Source organism: Aedes albopictus, chromosome 1 (assembly GCF_035046485.1).
Source record: "Aedes albopictus strain Foshan chromosome 1, AalbF5, whole genome shotgun sequence".
Lineage (NCBI taxonomy): Eukaryota > Metazoa > Arthropoda > Insecta > Diptera > Culicidae > Aedes > Aedes albopictus.
In genome coordinates, this window is record NC_085136.1 from 16520050 (window position 1) to 16540660 (window position 20611).

A 20611-nucleotide genomic window follows, 5' to 3' on the forward strand; every position below is an offset into this window, starting at 1 on the left:
TCACAGATGTTGAAGGTGGAGTGCTTCGATGAGCGGATTTGCGGACATCGCACAGGAAGTCCTAAATGATCTTGTAGCACGTTTTGTTGATATTATGAAAAAAATATGTGATTCCTTGTAGGTTTTGGCCAAAAATCTAGGATATCGGGAAGAGTCGTCCCCCTCGAAATTATCTTCTTTATGAATTTAAATGTCTATTGTTTAACTTTTTTATTTTTCTAAAGAAAAAAAGCAAAACAAAGCTAATTCTAGTCAAATTAAACTAAATTTTGGCTATACTAGCTTCGATAAATCGAAGTTATACTAGAATATGTGTATATCGAAGTTATACCTAGGGAGTATAGCTTGTATATAAACTAAGCTTGGGGTCAACCAGGCGAATAGTGATTTAGCGTGGGATTTATACTATTTAGTATAGATTTTTTCCAGAGTGTGGGTTTTACAATTTGCGCAAATCTATATGTAAAACACATTACTCTGACGTGTAAATTTTTTTGAGTGTTGAATTCCATTTTTCGGTTTTGTAAACCCTGTCGATTGAAAACAAACCAGCCGGGTAACGAAACGTCATAACAAAAATAACGTGCGTGCGATTTCGGTCCGAGTTACATGTGTGTCGCTGGAAATTTAGGATATTTTGCTCGATTTTCGATTCCGTTCCCGTCCAAAAGTGGACACTAACGATGGCCGGGCTGGAACTAATTGTCGGCACTTACGAGGAGTACACCGTGGGCTTGAAAGTGGAACCACTGAAGACGGTAAGTTGCTATTGATTTTCTTCCGCATCACACGCGTTTTGACGAATCCCCCCTCTCTCATAGGATTCCAAACGGTTATACCTGAAGGAAATCTTCTCCACCCACAATCACACGGCCTCGGTACGGGTACTGGCCACTCACGGTAAACTGCTGGCATCCGGCGGATCGGACGACCGGATCTGCATCTTCGATCTTGAGTCGGGACTACTCAAGGATGAAATGCTGCACCACAACGGGACCGTCAGTTGCTTGGCTTTCTCCCCGAAGGGAGATTATCTATTCAGCGGAAGCTTCGACGGTAAACTGTCGGCCATCAACACGAAGCGGCTGGCCATCGACAAGAACTGGGTAAACGCCCACAAGGGATCCGTGCTAAGCATCGACATTCACCCCAAGGGCAAACTGGCAATCACCCTGGGCTCGGACAAGGTCGTCAAGACGTGGGATCTGGTAACCGGAAGGACCATCAGCGCCCGAGGACTCGGCAACACACCCAAGTACCATGCACTCTCCCTGGTCAAGTGGAGCCCGGACGGGGACAGTTTCGTCCTGATGGACGACCGCTCGGTGGATGTCATTTCGATGGTCGAAACCCGTTCCTCCCGGACGGTCAAATGTCCCAGCAAACCGGTTAGCCTCTGTTGGATCTCCGACACTGAGCTAGCGGTCGGATTGGATGACGGTCATCTGATGATGTTCAGTGTGGATGACGATAGCGAACCGGAAAAGATTCCAATCTACGAATCGCGCGTCAAAGCAATGGACTACGTCGGGGACCATCTGGCCACGGTGTCCAGCGCAGGCGACGTCAGCCTATGGAAAATCGACGACAAAGATTTCCGCGAAATTTGCACAACAAACATCGGATGCCGGCCCACCTGTATGGTGGTCACCGAAGCCGACAAACTGGGACTGCACAAGTACCTTCAGCTGCCGGAGGACAACAAAGATGAACTGCGTCAGAAGCTGAAGAAAATCCAAACAATCGGAAAGGTCATCATCGAAACCGATGACCCCGTTCAGGAGGCCAGCGAGCAGCAGAGTTCCAAGAAATCGAAGAAGAACAAGCGGTCGTTCCCGAAAGAATCGGACAAGACCTCTTTCCAGTCGAAGAAACAGAAAAAGCTTCAACCAAGCGAAGACAGCAAAGCTTTCAAATCGCCATCACACAAGAAACCCAAAAAAGCTTCAAACATGAGCGGCGTTTGGACCGAGGAGGACGTGACCGAGGATAAGCAAGTAGTTTCCAAGAAAGCGAAGAAGCAGGGTTTGAATAAGACCATCAGCGAGGGTAATCAACGACTTGGGAAGAAGAAAGGTAAGAACGATAGACGAACCTCGATCTAACGGGTAAAGTTGCACAGTTGTACAATTTTGAGCAATTAAAAAGTGTAAAATGTTTAATTTCATGATAGCTTTTTTTGTGAAAGAAAAGATTCTTCAACTAGTCATCATAGGTACTTACCATAAAAATAGCCTAGCAATATAAGAATATGATCGCCGCACGTGACCTGGGATCCAAGCCCACTCAAAAAACACGCAAAGAGTGAGGCTGGGAGTTTCAGAAATTCACCCTCAAATCAAACTCTTCCAGAAACTTCTATGTTTCTCATAGGATTCCTGATGGAATTCCTAGAGAGATTTTTTTGGGATTCTTGGAATTCCTCCGACCATATGTACCAGAATTTCTTCTTGGATTCTGCTACTGTTATTCTTGATAATATTCCTTCAGAAATTCTTGCTCGAGTGCTCCAGTATTTTTTCCCAGAGATTCCAAGGATTCTTTTAAGAATTTCATTTTTTTTTTTCATTTCTTCCCGTGGATTCCGCCTGTCATGCCTTTGAAAATTCTGACAAGGATTCCTCCAGTTATTCCTGCTAAATTTTCTCCAGGAATTCTTGCTGGGACTACTTTTGGGATTCTCACAGATACTCCCCATTCTCTCCGAGAATGTATGAGGGGTCCGCTCCCGGAATTTCTCTGGTGATTCATTCGTGGGATTTCCAGGGATTGCTGGCGAAATTTCTCCATCAAATTCCTTCCACTAGGGATTCCATTCAAGAATCCCTCTAAATGATCTCATTCTCTGTGAATTCTAACCTTGACTATCTAGTCAGTAAATAGTAAAATGATTACCAAATGTAAAATAGCTAAGAGCTAAACCTTAAAAGCATACATTTTCTAAATATGACAAGGTTTTGAAAACAAACATGAGATGAGTATCAGATTTTAATCTTTAAATGAGTCATTAGCATAATCGTATGTGAGACATAGGGTCATGTCGAGCAATTGATTCAGTACTACAAATCCACGCGGACAATTTCATTACAAATATGTGATTTATGAACGAATTCCTAGTTGAATCAAATTAATGGATTTTTATTTCTGGGGCACCCATTGGGTATATCACTTCAATAATACAAATTCTTTTTCTACCCTGGGCTAGGATTATATCTTCCAGGATGCTTTGATGTTAGGCATGTGGCCGATGTGCTTTGCAGCAGTGATTGGAATAGCTGAATTTATAAGCAATGGCAAACAGTTTTGTAGAAATCAGATCTTCAAGTCATCTGATAACTATAACTATACCAAAGACAAACAGACGTCTCACTCTACCCACTTCCCATCGTTTCCCTTTTTAACGGACTATTCAAAAATTCTGTAGTCCGCAAATCTTTCGCTCATAGCGCTTGCATCGTTTTTGCTCCTGTTTGACGTTTCTCACTACCGCCATCTACTCAACGCATTTGCGAAACAACACAGCATAATTAGCATTGGGCGACTGTACTTTAGTGACGATGATTTTTATCGCACTTTGTTCTGGTAGTATGCTGTCCCCACTCGCATAACTGTCCCATATGAATAGGAATCCCAGCAAAGATGGGACTGTTATGCGAATGGGGGCAGTATGTCTGTTTGATGGTTATACCGATCATGCTGCTGCTTAGCATATCGAACATTTATCGAAGTCATTTATGTACTGGGAAAATATCCCAAGTTGGTGATAATATTACAAACTGAGTGTAGTAATAGGCCCAGTCAGACCCCCGAATGGGCAATGTTATGATTGTTTTTTTTTGGTTTTGGGAAGTATGCGATTCACTATTAAGCCTTAAAATTAAAATTAAAATTATTTTGCATCCAAATAGCACTGATATTGTCAAGTCTGTACCAACACCCTAATCTCACTCGAAAATGCCCTTTTCCTATGTACCATGTACCTACCTTACCTACTAATGCTGATGGGCCGGCGGATATGAGCGGCCCACCTTTGTTTATATCAATAACTTCTAGACGACCAAGACTGAAGAAGATACTGCCAGTCGTGAGCCAAAAACCGGAAGAAAGTGTTCAACATAGCCATTCCCCACACAAGCCCATTTCCTCGGTTTCCCGAATAAAAAATACAGTAGAAAAACTGAACATTGTATTGTAACAGTACTATTTAGAACCATATTTTTACAATAGACACCACTGTAAAAATAAAAATACAAAAACAATAAGATGTAATGTAGACACCGTATCGTGAATTGTAAATAAGATTTTTAACACATTTTCGGCCCTTAAGGGTCCTAAAATCACTGGTTTTAGTAGAATAGCATAGTTTTATGTCGATAAAAATTTCATGTTTTTTTAGTCCCATACAATTTTTGACAACTTTAGGCCCCTTGAGGGATCACTTAGCCTTGAGATACAGACTTTGAATTTTGACACGATCATTTCTTAGCTAAAACGATCATTTTCCACTAACGAACTAACTAACATTTCCAATTTTTGCAAAATAAGGGACGGCCTAGTGGGTAGAGTGAGACGTCTGTTTGTCTGTGTTTAAAAAAATGTCGCTAATTCGGTTTTATACTGGAAACTAACAACTCTTCGTCCTCTGAGGGTTAGCTTTAGCTTTAGAAACTGTTATTCAGCTAGGTCTGTTACTTGAGGTGGCTTTTCATTAACCCGTTAACGCCCAAGGTGTCTCACAATTGAAATCTTTAAATAAATTTGTTTTTAAAGATCAAGTTCCAATAAAATAAGCATGATTTGACGAAAAAATGGAAGTCCATGGTGTAGTTCCAAAAAAAATTCTTCATTATAGGTCCTCAATATCTGATCATTTTTTCGAGTTCTATTTCAGCACAACTTCTACGCTATCGTTATATTCTGATCCGTATAGATACAATACAGCTCTTTGTTAATATTTCTCAAATTTATTTTTTTTAACAAATCAAATAAAGAGTACTCACTATCAATTATGCAAAATATCACCCCACGAATGCTCAATCAACTTATCACCAGAGGCAAAGAGGTGGAAAAACGAACATAATGTAACTCACCTACGATTTTGCACACATCTGTCCGAGCCGCCACATGGTCACCCGAACAGCCGAACAACACCGAATTAGACGTGTGCGCCGAACTTTCGGCGTGAACTCGGCGTGCGTCGGCGTGTGGCTTCTTAAACAATTATGAACAAAGTTAACCACTTTCTAATGATTGGATTACAACAAATGGACATCTAGCTATGTGCTGGTGCAGAAATTTTCTGGTTTTGATGGTTGTAGCCGTTCTGAGGAGCGATACGCCGATCGGCGTGCAGTTTTCACGCCGCCGCCGCCGCCGCCGATCGCTACGCCGACACGCCGTTGCTTCCTGGGTCGGCTTCAAACATCATAACCATAAACTTATTCCACCAGTGCATGGGCATAACACTCCTTTATCAATCCCTGTATAGCATATTTGTTTCATGATGACTTGGGGAGCCGCACGCCAATTCACGCCGATTTCTCATCGGCGCGGCGCGGCGCGGCGGCGCACACCTCTACACCGAATGGATTGGTTTTAGAAGCTACGACACGAACGCTCGACACGCACTGTAGAAGTCAGATTTTACCAAGGAATTGGCATCCCTATCCCGCCAATGCAATGTTTTCGTAGCCAGCATAACAGCGGCTCAAGCGTAGGGCTCAAGCTGACAACCTATCTTTCAACACAGCAGCATAATTTTAATGCTGGGTAAGAAAACAAGAAGACCATAACAGTCCCCTGGATTTTACACAGATAATAATCTATATATAATCTATATATAATCTATCTATCTATATATATAAAAATGGATTTCCGTCTGTCTGTCTGTCTGACCGCTATGCATTCAGAAACTACTGAACCTATCGGTGTGAAATTTTGTATGTGGGTGCTTTTGGGGCCGGGGAAGGTTCTTAGCATAGTGTGAGAACTCTCCCCCCACTGGAAAGGGGGGCTCCCATACAAATGAAACAAAAATGTGCTGAGAAAAAAGCTCAACAGTCAAAAGCAACATAACCAATCTAGAGTGCGGTGCTCCAGTCACCTCAACAATTGTCAAATTTGGATTGTTTGATACAGTTTGTTTTGATACAAGTTTTGCGCTAATACAGAAGGGGACGGCTCTAAGCCCTAAATTGCAAATCAGGCCAACGACTGCTGCCGGGACAGGCACAAAAGGACTATTCCTAATCGAGGATACCAAGGCGTTTTTCAACGGGTGAACTGCCCCCACTCGCATAACAGTCCCATTTGCAAAAAGTAGGAATTGAGAAAACGGCATTTGAAGTTTGAAAACTTGTTTCCATATAAAACTTTGAAAAATCGCCAAAATTTTAAAAATATTTCGATCATCTCGAAACTTTTACAGATTGCTTTGCACATGAATATATAACTGTAAAAAATATTACAATCACTACAAAGTTATTCAGTTTTGTGTTACGTAACACAAAAATCCATGATGGGACTGTTATGCGGGTACTTTTGATATGGGACGCTCATAACTTGGTATTTTTTTCACACATTGACATCAAAATTCGTAATTTTTATTATTGTTTTTGGAAGTACATCAAAAATGATGACTATTCATAACGTTAACTCAAAAGTGATGAAAAGTCAAATGGGACTGTTATGCGAGTGGGGGCAGTGAACTATGAAGAAATTAATTAAATACCATATAGAACCCTCACTTTTGGCCAAATCCCCAGGCCAAATACACAGGCTGCTGGTTCAAGCCGACGTCAGCCTCCGGAGTGTTCACTCACGGTCTCTTTTGAAAACCGGGATTCAACGCGAATGAAGTGGGAGCTTTCGGAGGTGAGAACCCAACGTTTTACAAGGTATTTACGGTCAAGCTGAGCAATTTATTGATACCTTTGGGTGGATTCCAGGATCTAATCGTGGAGGCGTGGACGATAGACAACGATGTTGCAAACACGGCAATGGCTGGTCAGGTGAGTCCCGATAGCCACTGAGGAAAGGTCGAGGGTTTCTGACCCACGGGGTGCAATGATAGTTTCGTCCCAAAGGAGCAGGCCCGGAATGACCAGGCGCTTGGATGGTTATCAACGGCGAGGAGTCAACGACGGGACGACAACGGTGGTGGTTGGTAAGGTTGCGTCGATAGCCACCGAGGAAGGGCCGTGGTTTCTGGCTCCTGTGGTGTGCCGACATCGTCCTTATTAAACAAGCCCGGGAGGACCGGGAGCTGGACAACTGGCTTGAGTGAGAGGGCTGCAACCAACCGGCAGATTTCTGACCCCCGGGGCTTACTACGACCGGAAAAAATCAGCTCTGGAAACCGGACGCTTGATCGCTCGCACCGGTTTGCTTCTACAGAGCAACAACGATCGTGTGCGATCGTACCTCTTTTTCCGTCCACACTCAGTAAGAGTTCAGTGGAGGTTGCCACCCACCATACTCGGGCACCCATTTTTGGCATTCATACGCGATGCGCTTTTGGTCACCCTAGGCGTAGCGCTCTAAATTGACAATTGGGAAATTGCGCGAGCCACCAACCGGCAGGTTTCTGAGGAAACGATTTCATAGGAAAGAGCGAAACATTCATTGGGGAATCCATAACTTCTCAAAGGAAGACTTATGGAAGACTCTATGTTGTAACATCAGAATCTGAAAGTATGCATATCAGAATCTTTGAGGAAATCCTGATCAACACATCTAAAAATCACCGGGGAAATTGCCTTTAACTGCCATTTGGATGTAAACTGGGTTTGTCTTACACTAACATAACACTCCTGTTTTCATTTAAAAGTCCATCCAATTGTTCCTTCAATTATTCGTCTAGAAATTATTGCAGATTTTTTTTTTATCCAGCGATTCCTATAGAAATTCTTCCGAAAATTTGCTAAGAAAACTCTCCTGTGATTCCCTTAGGAAATCCTCATGGGGGTTCTTCAGAAATTAACCCGGGAATTCCATCAGTGATTTTTTCAAGAACAACTTTCGGAATTATTAAAAATAATACTCCAAGCACTCTTTGGGATTCCTCCAGAAAATCCTTCAGGAGTTGTTCCAGGATTCCTCTGTGAACTTCTTCAGGGATTCGTCTAAAAAATCCTACATGGATTCTTCCAGGAATTCCTCTATATAGTCCTCCAGAGATTCCTCTAGAAATTCCTCCAGGTATTCCAGCAATTCCTCTAGAGATTCCACCAGGAACTCTTCCAGGAATTCTTTCAAGGATTTGTCCCAGAATTCCTCCAGGGATTCTTCCTGAAAGTTCTCCAGTGATTCTTCAAGAAAATACTCCAGAAATTCCTCTATGGATTACTCAAGAAAAATCCTCCAGGAGTTCTTTAGAAAATAGCTCAAAGAGTTTCTCTAGAGATTTCTCCAGAAAATCTCTCAGGTATTTCTACTGAAATTCCTCCAGACATTCCTTCAGGAGTTCATCTAGGGATTTCTCTTGGATTTCCTCCACGAATTCTTTTGAGAATTCCTCCAGGAATTCTTTTAGAAATACTTCCAGGCATTCCTCCAGGGATTAATCCAGGCATTCCTTCAGGATTTAATTCTGGGACTCCACCAGGAATACCTTTAAGAATTCCACCAGGTATTACCCCAGGAAATCCTGCAAAATTTACCTCAAGAATTCTGAATTTCATCCAGGCATTTCCTCCAGGATTGCCACCAAGAGTACCTCCAGGAATTACCCCAAGAATTGATCCAGAAAATCCTCCAAGGATTCATTTTTGAATTTTTTTCAAGAATTTCTTCAGTAATTCCTCCATGAGTTTTTCAAGGGATTCCTCCGGGAATTCATCCAGAGTTTCCTTTAGGATTTTTTTCCAGAAATTTCTCCTCCAGGTATTTCTCCAAGGATCCCTCCACAAATATCAACAGCATTTCCTCCAGCATTTCTTCTAGGAATTCCTTCAGGAATTAGTCCAGGAATTCATCAGAAATTCCAGACCAGATAATCCTCCAGGAATTCCTATGATGATTCCTCCAATAATTCATCCAAATTTCCTCCAAGAATTTTTACTAGAATTCCTCCAAAAATTCCTATGGAAATTTCTAATGAAATTTCTGCAGGGATTCCTCCAGTAGAATTACCTCAGGAAATCTTGCAAAAATTGATCCAGTTAATCGTTCAGGAATTACAACGGCAATTTATTTAGGAATTTCTCCAGGAAATCATACTCCCGGAGTTTATATACTCATTGTTCCAAGAATTCAGGGATTCCTCCAAGGATTTCTCCAGGAATTGTACACTATTATGAAAGGGTGAAATTCTCTTTGCAAAAATGAAACCATAGATAAAATTTGTTCGGAAATTTCAAACACAAACTGTTTATTTCTCAGGTAAAAAGCATGTTCTGTTAGAAGTTCTGTTCTATTATATTCTATACCTACACGATGTTTTATTAAATACACAACTGACTTTGCATACCCTTTGTAGTCGATGAAATATTAGAACGGTCGGCATGATTTTACACGGTTCAATTCGACTTCAGGATGGTTGTGCTTAGATGTAGAAAAAGTTGGGAAAAATCAACTACATAATTTATTAAAAAAAACTGTGAAATTACTAAAATATGCATAAGATGCGAAGAATTTCAATAACAACACAATAAAATTAATATTAAATGCGGTAGATAATTGTAAAAAAAAAAACTACACCAGCACATTTAAAATGGGCAATACAAGGTTTGCCGGGTCAGCTAGTTTCTAATAAAGTAATTAAGTTTTATGGGAAGATTTACTGAAGAAATTGTGAGTAGCAAATCTGACAGAATTCTGAGGGAAGCACTGCTGAAAGCTTGGTAGGAATCTCTGAAATAATCACAGAAGAAACCCCGGGGAGAATCGCTGAATACATCCCGAGCGAGGATCCCGGCTCGTAGAAAGAATTCCATTAGGATTCTCTGAACATGTTTCAACAGAACACTTTGAAAGTATACTAAAATTAATCTGTGAAGTAATTCTGAAGTTATTCCTGAAGGAATCCCGTAACGAATACCTAGTGGAATCCTCAGAGAGATCATGACAGGAATGCTGGCCAGAATCTGAGCAGGTATTCCTGCAAGAACCATAGAAGATGTCTCTGTGATCTAGCATTGCCTAAAAAAATCTCGGAAGAAATCTATATTTTTTCATATATTTTTTGGGAGGAATTCTTTAAGGAATCACAGCAAGAATCCTGGAAGGAATCTTTGAAGAAATTCCAGCACAAATCCCTGAATTCCTTCAGAAAAGAATAACTAAAAGAATCCTTTCAGAATTTTCCAAAGCAACCCCTGCAAAAATCCCTGAAGAGAACTCCGGAGCAATCCATACAGCAATCTCAGAAGCTTAAGACAACCCGGGAATAAACGTGGGAAGATTCTCGAAAGGAATGCCTGCAGACATCCTGGAAAGAATTACTGAAGGTATCTCGAAAAACCTCAGCTCATCTAGTCTCATATTAATTCTTCACCCTTCTTACTCTCTAGCCTCTACCTTACTGTCTTCTTTGCCCTCTATTCCAACCTTCTATCATAACTTTCAACCCTACCATCTGCCCTATCCTCTACCATAACCATTGCCGTACCCTACGGTACGTAATCGTACTGTCGACCCTACTCTCTACCATAACCTTTTTCCTATCCTCAATCCTACTGTCTATCCTACCCTTTTCCCTACCGTCTACCCTATCCCCTACCCTTACCTTCTACTTCACTCCTTCTACTCTATCCTTCACCCAAACCCTCTACCTGACCGTCTGCTCCACCGTTTACCCAACCCGCTACCCTACCATCTACCATATGACCCTCTACCGTTATTCTCATAAAGCCCGATCGATAGATACTCATATTACATGGTCCCATAGCTCAAACTACCATACTGTGGCCGCAATCTTGGATTTCAAAATGGCGTCAAATATCGATTTTTGGCTTCTTCATATCAAGCCCGATCGATAGATACCCATATTGCATAGTTTCATAGTTCAAACTACCATTCCGTGGCCACCATCTGGATTATGGTCCGCAATCTTGAATATGGTCCACCATCTTGGATTTCAAAAAGGCGTTAAATATCGATTTTTGGCTTCTACTCATCAAGTCCGATCGATAGATACCCATATTGTATGGTATCATTGCTCAAACTACCATTCCATGGCCGCCATCTTGGACATGGTCCGCCATCTTGGATTTCAAAATGGCGTCAGATATTCATTTTTGAGCTCTACATATGAAGCCCGATCGATAGATACCCATATTGCATAATATTCGAAGCAGCATTGCCGTTAAAGAGCATACATTCTGGAGTTTTGACCGCCATCTTGGAACCTGAGCCGCCATCTTGAATTCCAATACCACTACTACCACCTCCATATACAACTCTGCCGAAGAAATGAACTATAAATGATTAACCATTGTCAAGATTCCAGGGAAATATTTTTTTTTTCGCATTGGAAATGAAGCTCATAGATCGTGACAATATGTAATCTTTGCAGCATCGTTTACGCCACCTAGTGAACCAGTCACAAACTATATTTTCTTCGATGAGCACGGTATGGATGTGGAGAACATCTTCTCTGAAGAAAGTATTCTAAAATTTTGCGTAATTCTGGAGATATTTACATCAAAAGGACTGTCCTATTTATAGGACGCTGGGCGGATATGGGTTAAGAAGCGATTGGTGTTATAAGACACGAACGGAGGTTAAACGGACAAGATGAATGGATCTTTCATGGTGAGGCTACCAGCACTTAGTGATGAGCTCCCCAAGGATACTTTATCGCGACGTTTGTTGGTCGCGGACATTCGTGCCTCTGGAGCCGACCCACTAATGGGTACATGGTACAGATTTCTATTTGGACTTGGTATAAGGTCACAGACTGGATAACCGTTTGCCACACTTGATTATGCCGCGGCACGTTTTGCGTTTGCTGTTGTTTTTGTCGTTACCTTCCTTCTGCTACTGCCGCTACCACAACCGGGGGACATAGCCAACTCGTCGACTACGTTAGTGGTAGATGCAACGAAATTAACAATGAATAACCGAATCTTTATCATCCATATTCATCGTCGGCGCCGATTCTCCCGAATTCAACGTCCTTTGACATTTCGACTATTTTTCAAACTTGGCAGATGGAATTTATTACGACCACCGGACCCGACAGATCGTATCTGCCGCTACGGTTGCTCCCTCCTACTGGCTACTGCCCATGTTCGCATGGTCGACATAACCACCATTGGCAAAGTCAGCATACGCAAGCTAATATCTGACGCATCTGCGTACCTATATGTGACTAAGGACTGATTTATAAAACGGACAACTTGCTTGTGCGATATCTTTTTTATTTTTCAATAAAATCATTACCAGTTTTTTGCATGACTTTCTATAGTTATTCTCAAATGTAGGAAAAATATAACATTAAGCAAAATGTTCTTTATTGTGTAACTAAAGCAGTTTTCGTAAAACATCAATAAAAACCCATTTCTCAAAATTCGACATAACTTTCCACATACTGAACATGCACATTTTTAAATGTATTGGATTCTTATACTATTCTACTAAAGGTAAAGCTCAATAGTTGGTCAATAATAATGTACCAAGCAGTCTCCAGCTTGATATAGTGAGATGCCTTTTTTCAAGGAAATTATCAAAAAATGTTCATTTAAGTTCTGTGTTGCAATAGCATCACGGATTCGGCTAAAAATTTGTCCAGAGTAGTAGAATGTTGCTCTCTGAATGATACAGAAGAAAAATTTACTTTTAATAGCATTCTTCATCAAAAATTTAATCCATAAAGATGGTCATATTGAAAAATTTCATACTTTTTGCTCCATTGATGCAGATTTTCGACTCTAGCGAATCATGTTATTATTTATTTTCACCAAAGTTGGTCCTATGTTATTGTACTCCTTATTTAATAATAATCGGATGCAAAGTTTTTATTTCCAACATCATTGTTATGCAAAATTTGCATTTGGTTGCATTGTTATTTGGAAGAACCTTCAAAGAACGAAACTGTTTTGATTACTGTGCCTGTAATGGCACACAGTAACCAAACCAGCAATGCTATTAAGAAGCAGTTTTCTGCATTTAAAACCACATTATTCCCACTTTCGATTGGATGCATAAAAAAATTATTATTTAATATTTTCATGCCCTTTTTGCTTTTTAATTGAATTTTATTCAAAAAATCTAATCTCACTTGAGACCTTAATATCTCAACACTTAATTATCCAATTGAGTTTAAATTTAGCCAGAATGTTTATTACTCATGTTGCTGCAGCATGGTACATACTTTTTCTGGTATTAAAATAGTAGTTTACGCAACAAGGTGCAAAATGAAGATTTTTACAGCACGAGTCGTACATTTATCCAACGAGGCTTGCCGAGTTGGATAATTACGACGATTGCTGTAAAAATCGAGTTCTGCACCGAGTTGCGTACAACGTTTTTTGCAGCTTCATAAATTACCACTTGAGGATAGTTTTTAACAAAACTGTTTCATCACACTGCACACTGATGTTCATAGCCATGATTAAGGAAATCTGATCATAGCAGGTTATACAGTACAGTTGTCACAATTTTTCAAACCTGCGTCCAGAAAGTATCAATAAGTTGATCAAAACTGAAAACAGTGCTGTAATGGTTCATTACGCAACGCAAATCAGTGCTGTAATGAACCATTACAGCACTGTTAATTTGGTGTGGGAAAGTAGGCCTTTTCCTGGAAGATTTGCGTGAGGTAAAATGGCCTATTACGATGAGAAGTTGCAAAAAAGATATATCATATGTGAACAGTAATTTTACATATATTTTCAGCAATCAAAAATTTCGCCTTACTTAATACCTGGCCGATTTTCTATAAAATAAAACTATTTTTATTCGATTCAAAAATGATTATTATGATGAAAGATGATGTACTGACCAACGAAGCAAGGGTGGTTAAATTTGAACTACGCGTCTTCTTTTTATTGCCTTGTAAAGTTGTCTGTTTTATAAATTGAACAGTCCAACAATACAACACAAGATCTAACCTTTAGTTAGATGTCAACGTGGAAAAAATATTGAAATTTTAATTATCCATTGCTAAAATTTCAAAAGTGTGTTAAAAACTACAGTGGCGCTTACGTCAACTGTGTGAATATGGGCAGTAGATGAGCATTACTTCGCTGGACCCAACGAATCGAATCCGTCGCTTCAGCATCCAGCTCCCTTCGAAAGGCGAGCTTCTGGTTAACGCCGAACCCGACAGATCGTATCTGTCGCTACGGCGGCCCCCTTTTGAGACGAGCTTTTCCTTTTTGCTTGCACCGGCCAGATTTTCATCCGCCGGTGGAGCATCTTATTCCTCTTTTTCTCTGACCCGAGCAGATATTATCCGTCGGGATAAGTCTATACATTTACCATTTATCATCGGAATTCAGAGTTAAATGACACTTAGCTTCAATTTTCTGCGCTTGGTTCTTACAAAATCCAAATCAAGTCGTAGCAGTCAGGCTCAGACTGGGTACCAGCTCTAGTACTACAGTGTATCAAACAATTGTCCGTACAGCAAATTTTTTGTTAAAATAATTTTTCATTCAAGTGGTAATAACTTTTTTATGCGTCAATCAGAAACGCTGAAATTTTGACCAATCATGAATCATATATTAAAGCTCCATTAGTAAAATTTTGAGCGAGATCGAATAAGTTTTCTGAAAGTTATAGAACTTTTAGTAAAACTTATAAGATTTTTGAACACATTTTCAATACATTATAACTCAATATGTACTCGATGATTTTTTTTTTCATTTTTTTTGTGTTACATTTTATACCTAATGCTTTCATACGCAGCCATGTTTGGGGTTTTATATTCACTACAAAATATATGAAAAATGTGCGTATGTAGTTGACGATGTTTTAAAATTTACCATATTTTGCACATATAATCTGCCAAACGTTTTCCACAAATAAATGCGCATTAACTGAACGAAAAATCCATAGGACCTACTCTTCATTTGTAGTTTAGTAGGTCCTGTATAAAAATATATCATTAAGAGGGTTTAAAAAAGTTGAGAACACTTGGCACTTTTATTGATCAAAATATGATAAATTTCCAAGTGACACTCTGAACGAATACAGATTTTTCATATTTTTTGTAGTGAATATAAAATCTTAAACGAAATATATGAAAGCCTATACCTAAGGCCTATACCTAAGCTGTAACATGAAAAATATTGAAAAAGTTTCATCAAGTACATATCGAGATATAATGTTTTAAAAATGTATTCAAAAATTTTATAAGTTTTGCTAAAAGTTCCACAACTTTCAGAAAACTTATTCGATCTCGCTCAAAATTTTACCAATGAAGCTTTAATATATGGGTTATAATTGGTCAGAAAATCAGCGTTTATGATTGACGTATAAAAAAGTTGTAATCATTTAAATGAAAAATTATTTTGACCAATTGCCTTATTTTTTATTAACATTGTTTTAGTAAACTATGACAACGAATCTAGCTCAACAATGAATCCAATGCCAAATTCCAAATTCGTGTGTTGCCACAGTCCACACAGTTTGAAATAAAATTCGATCATCTTTACAAGTATGCTGCATGGGATTTCACATTAGATTTTTGATCTTAGTTTCTTAATTTCCGCGTTTTTGTTCTCTGTGGGGGTCAGTAAAAACATTTATTTTACTGAAACAATTTTTGACCCCGGAAGAGAACGACCCAAGATCCCAGCGGCTGGTCACAGACACGGCCGCTTCCGATGCGGGTAGTCATGACCATATTTTGTCTCCAGGATCCCATAGCGTTAAGTAGGGGGAAGTTTTCGGTAGGGTAGTCCTAAATTACCAGGAGTAACTCGACGGATATTAATGGACGATTTATTGTGCGGAAGGAGGAAAACTTATTTATTCGGAGAAGCGGCCGCCTGAGCCGTGGTCGTATAGCGTGGTCAGGTCAGAGAGTGAGTGTCGCTAGTGGTTGCAGTAGCAGAATCGAGGAGTGATCGATAAGCGCAGTGACCGTAGCGTAATCGTACATCGACAAGTTTTGCTGAGGTACGGCCAAAAATCGACACGACAACAGCTATCGATGCAACGAGGAGCGATCGGAATGGTGAGCGGCCGTAGATGATGGAAAAGCGGCGGAAAGGCCGGAACTGCGGATAACCCGGGAGCTTTATAATGTTCGTACATTTGGCCGATTAGCGACCAGAGATCCGTTGGAATGGCATGCCGACTGTATATATTCAGGGACCATTTTATTTTCCTAAAATAAAATAAATGTTTAATTGGCTTTTTAAGCGATGTTGAGATAATTCCATATTCTGAATCTGCACGCCAAACTGAGCCGAAATCCAAATTTTCATGAATTTTGGAGCCCGGGAACCTATTTAAAAATAAATTTGGAATTTGTATGGGAGCGATTTATCGAATCACCCCTCGTCGGATTTTGTACTGGGCGGAGCTGTCAAGCAATTGCCCAGCTGTCAAAAGGTGATTTGAATAAATCTTTTTGAAATTGATTTTAGGTATCAAAACAAAGTTCTAAAAATCTGAAAAAAATCATAGAGGCTTAGAAAAAGGTGCTCTTTCGTTTAAAAATATAAAATCATTGATTTTTTCTAAATTTAAAAACCCAATTGTTGGAAGAAAATGATCACTCAATACGTTACTCACTAGAGTCTGAATTTTTCGTGTCCATATTTGTATAAACAAGAGATAGTTACCCATAGCAACATTAGCGGAGTGCAAAGTAACATTATACTAAGGTATTATAGTTTTTTGATCTAGTACTTCATGAACCTCAAAATTTCTCACCAATGTATGAGAGTTGAACGACTTAATTTGGACTTTGGTTCTTATTCGTCGTCGCCAATGTGGTGTTTCTCTCTTGACAGTTCTACTAATGGTCCACTGCACGAATTTATACTGGCCTGCTTACTCTCACGCGAATTTTGACGTTTGAGAGGTGTCGGCACCGCTCAAACGTCAATTTTTCTGAAAGAGTAAGCAGGCCAGCATAAATTCGTGCAGTGGACCATAATGATCTTTCCAAGCACACCGCCTACTCAGCGGTCTGTCAAACTATACCATACTTACTTTTGAGTAAAATAAACTCAAAAAATAGGTAGTTTTAGTTCTCCGTGAGGGGTGTGACGGTGACGGCTCGTACAGAGCAGTCTCCAGAGATGTTGGAGAGGATCATCGAGGGGCTCTTTCCGCGTAATGATCCTAATCCTTGGCCTTTTTTTTGTAGGACAGTCAGAGATTGCGTACCTGGCTTTAAAAGTAGCTATTGCAGAGGCTTCGGGGATGTTCAGATCTGCTAGGCAGAAGTGCATTGACGACGAAGTTTTCACAGAGGTTTAGAAGCGGCAGAGTCTGGTACTATTGCCAAAGGCGGGGAATCCACCCGAAGTAGTTCCGTAAGCGTAAGCTAGAAAGTACGTCTAGGCCACATAAGGGTTAATGCGAGGTATGCACTTCAAACGGAATCGATCAAGTAATTTTCGTTCAGTGCATTATTTTTCCATGACCGAAATGGTCAAGAAATTTAACACAGCATTTCAGCTCCGTACTAGGTTCCGGAATAAACAACGCTTGCTCATTTCTTGAGCCATTCCTAGCCTGAATTTTCCACGCATCGAGATAGTCTAAGAAATTTCTTGCGATCTGCGTACTACCCACAAGACTGCGAAGCCATACCGTAACAGTACTCGGTTGGAATGTCAGCTATCGCCCAGATCGTGTCAGAGCTACAGAGGAAGTGGCGCGTGGACTTGAGAAGTACTTAGTTCAGGAGCTAAATCAAGAGGTGGTTCCCAGGATTCGTAGTCGGCGCTCGGTTGTATGTTGAGTAGATTCAACCCCCCCCTCCCCCATTGCTTCGAGAAGAATAAAATATCTTAGAATAATTCGTTATTTAAGATATCGACATATCCTTCCTTTGCACTTTCATCAGAATGTTGGAGTATTTAAAAACAGGTTTTATCGATCGGCACCACTCGCCAAGGTTAATCCAGGTCATGTCGCTTTCCATGTTTTCCCACTAACAACTGTGAAGATACAGAGATACGCTCGATCTTGAATATTTACACTAACATTCCTTCCTTGCTTCGATTGCCGTAAGGACGTGGCCAGCACTGTTTGTTTTGACTTTTTGTTGCTAGCTTGGGACTCCCAAAGATAAACATTGAGGATGAAAAGCTAACCCCAGTCTCTATTTATTGGTTCAATGTGCAATTGGGATTGTTCTATTCCTGAAGGAGCAACTACGAATTGTACGGTCATCTTGCAGCTTGTTTGTGCAGCTACTCAATTAAAGGGCTCCTATTTCTGCATTTTTTTCGAACAAGGAATTTCTTTCAAAATAAACACCCACCTACTCGACCAGTTATGTTTTAGTTAACAGCTCATTGATTTCTTTTATTCCACATTGTTTTGAATGATCCTCCTTTCCTGCAACGCTGTCGGGGGGCGGTGACGGCGCCAAATAATTGTTCCAAATATTTGTTTTACCTACTTCTTCCTATTTCTTCTTTCGCGACCCCATTGATGATGGCCCGAACCGAATGCAATGATTCCAACAACGTCACTGCCATTTTATGTTTCGTTTCAACGTGCACCGCATCGCCTTCAACAAGGAAAACGAGCAAAAATTTCATTCGTCAAAATAAAGTTCCATCCAAGTGGGCTCTGCGGCCCCGATCGCGATCGTGCCATTTCGCCTACTCCAATTTCGAATTAAGTTAAAGTTTGGTTTTCTTAGTAAAATTTCGCCTCCTAGAGTGTGTTTTAATTGTTTCTTCAACTCCTTCATTTTTACTATGTTTCTTCCTCTTCGTTCCGTTCTCCCTTCTTTTGCTCCTAAATTTATTATACTTCCTTACGTCATTACATTTAATATATAGGTATTCTTGTGTATAAGTAAAAATGGTTTCCTCTTAAACTAATTCTCTCTGCATCTTGTGTTTTATCTTTTCACTAAATGTACAATCAATTTCTCCTCTCGAAATTAGTAGTTTTTCTCGCTTCGCAGAGGGGTTCACAATTCACCCTCGCCGAGGTTCGACCCAACCGGTCCAATCGGGAGAATTGGACTCTGTCTGCTCAGTACACACTTCAGTATTTTAAAGGTTATGTTACAGGTTGCGCTCTCGCAAGTTTTTTTTCCGGTGATTTTCTCCCCCGAAAAAACAGAAAACACAAAAAGCTTTTGTTTGAGTTGATTTCGTCCAGTGTGGGTGTATCGACTCTTCCGCGTCCGCAACGATTTGACATATAACGGTCAAAAATGGCGGCTATCGGCGAACGATAAAAATATAGCATTGGGAAGAGTCATCTTTCTAGGTTTGCATACTTTCTGGCGCGATAAAAATGATGGACCGCGCGCGGTCGGCCCGTGTCCTAAATCGGTTGTTCAAAAACCCGAACGCCACGCAACACCGAATCGATTCGAGCCGAGGGTGGCGCCATCTCTTTTTGTTTTACTATAGCCTTCTATACAACTACATAAAGAAATACAACAAACAGTGTTTCGTTTTACTTCATTTTCCCACATTGTTTTCCGATTAGTTTTGACCCAACGTTTACAAAGAATAATTTTAGTGTGTGTTTGTGTTTGATTTACCTAACCCTACTAAAACGGGGAAAAAAGAAAAGAAACTCACATGGACACACGCGTGGTTGCTTTGATTGCGAAGAGGTTTGCGAGCCCTGTTCCAGCGCTGAAAAGCGACGCCATGCGAACGACAATGGCACCGAAAAGGGTTCCCAAACCGTCGGAATCAAAGCCCACCCACCGTTCGTTTGAAACTTTGAGCTAAGACACGTTTCTTTCTTTTTTCCTTCAAAAATCTTTCGCTGATGGCAACCGGATCCCGAGGGGTCCGTCAAACAATAAATCTTAAGTTTTCGTTTATTTTTTTCTGACTTCTGTTTAGTATATTTTCTTTCTCTGGTTTTTTTTGGATGGATTTCAATAGATTGTGTATGTGTGTGGTACACTCACATACAAAAAAGAACCGCGTCGGGCATCTTTGCGCTCTCTCTAAGAGTTGTTTCCCTCCTCTGTAGAGGGAAAGGAGCTCACGATTGCGATCAAAGTAGACGCTGACAGTATTATCCTATTGGATGGTGGTTGTGGTGTGGTGTAGGTTAGCGTGTATGCGTGGTTTGGTGGTTAGCCTACCTTCGGGGGTGGTTTCCTCGGTTGGTAACATCGCCACATCCAAAACATCGCCGATGGTAGTTGAAGTCCTAGTCGTTTGTAGTAATGGTACTTGGTAGTCGTGACGTGAGTTTCCGACTATTGTCTTCTTACTTCTGGTTCCTGCTCTCCACCTCAATCGTTCTTCTGCTGGCAGTAGAGCTCTTTGAGGGATTTGAGCTCCTCAATGAGGGCTTTATTTTGGTTCTCCAACACGGCCACTCGGTTCTCCAGGCACTTGATGTATTCCTTCTTCTTGCGCCGGCATTCCCGGGCCGCTTCCCGGTTCTTCTGAAGGCGCATCTCCCGCTTGCGGGACTGGTCCTCTAGCTGCACGTTGCCGCCAATGACTGCATTGGGAAAAAGATCTATTGTTTTTCGGGGTTGTTG

At 40.6% G+C, this 20611-nt stretch overlaps 2 protein-coding genes across 11 annotated transcripts in view; one reads left to right on the plus strand and one right to left on the minus strand.

The window, feature by feature from the left end:
• Positions 1–554: 554 nt before the first annotated feature.
• Positions 555–2162, plus strand: LOC109431144 (p21-activated protein kinase-interacting protein 1-like). The gene is made up of 2 exons (XM_019707340.3): positions 555–758; positions 822–2162. The coding sequence occupies exons 1-2, from the start codon at positions 684–686 to the stop codon at positions 2103–2105; spliced, it is 1359 nt and encodes a 452-aa protein (XP_019562885.3). The 5' UTR covers positions 555–683; the 3' UTR covers positions 2106–2162.
• Positions 2163–18406: 16244 nt separating this feature from the next.
• The window catches only part of LOC109431112 (cyclic AMP response element-binding protein B), a 91006-nt gene continuing 88801 nt past the window's right edge, over positions 18407–20611 (minus strand). For 6 of the 10 annotated variants that reach the window (XM_062843987.1, XM_062844017.1, XM_062844005.1 and 3 more), the window contains one exon: positions 18407–20589. In XM_062843987.1, coding sequence (XP_062699971.1) covers positions 20357–20589 — 233 coding nt within the window. In that variant the 3' untranslated portion in view covers positions 18407–20356. The remainder of the gene's footprint in view (positions 20590–20611) is intronic. The other 4 variants (XM_062844010.1, XM_062844012.1, XM_062844022.1 and 1 more) reach the window with 1 other exon arrangement.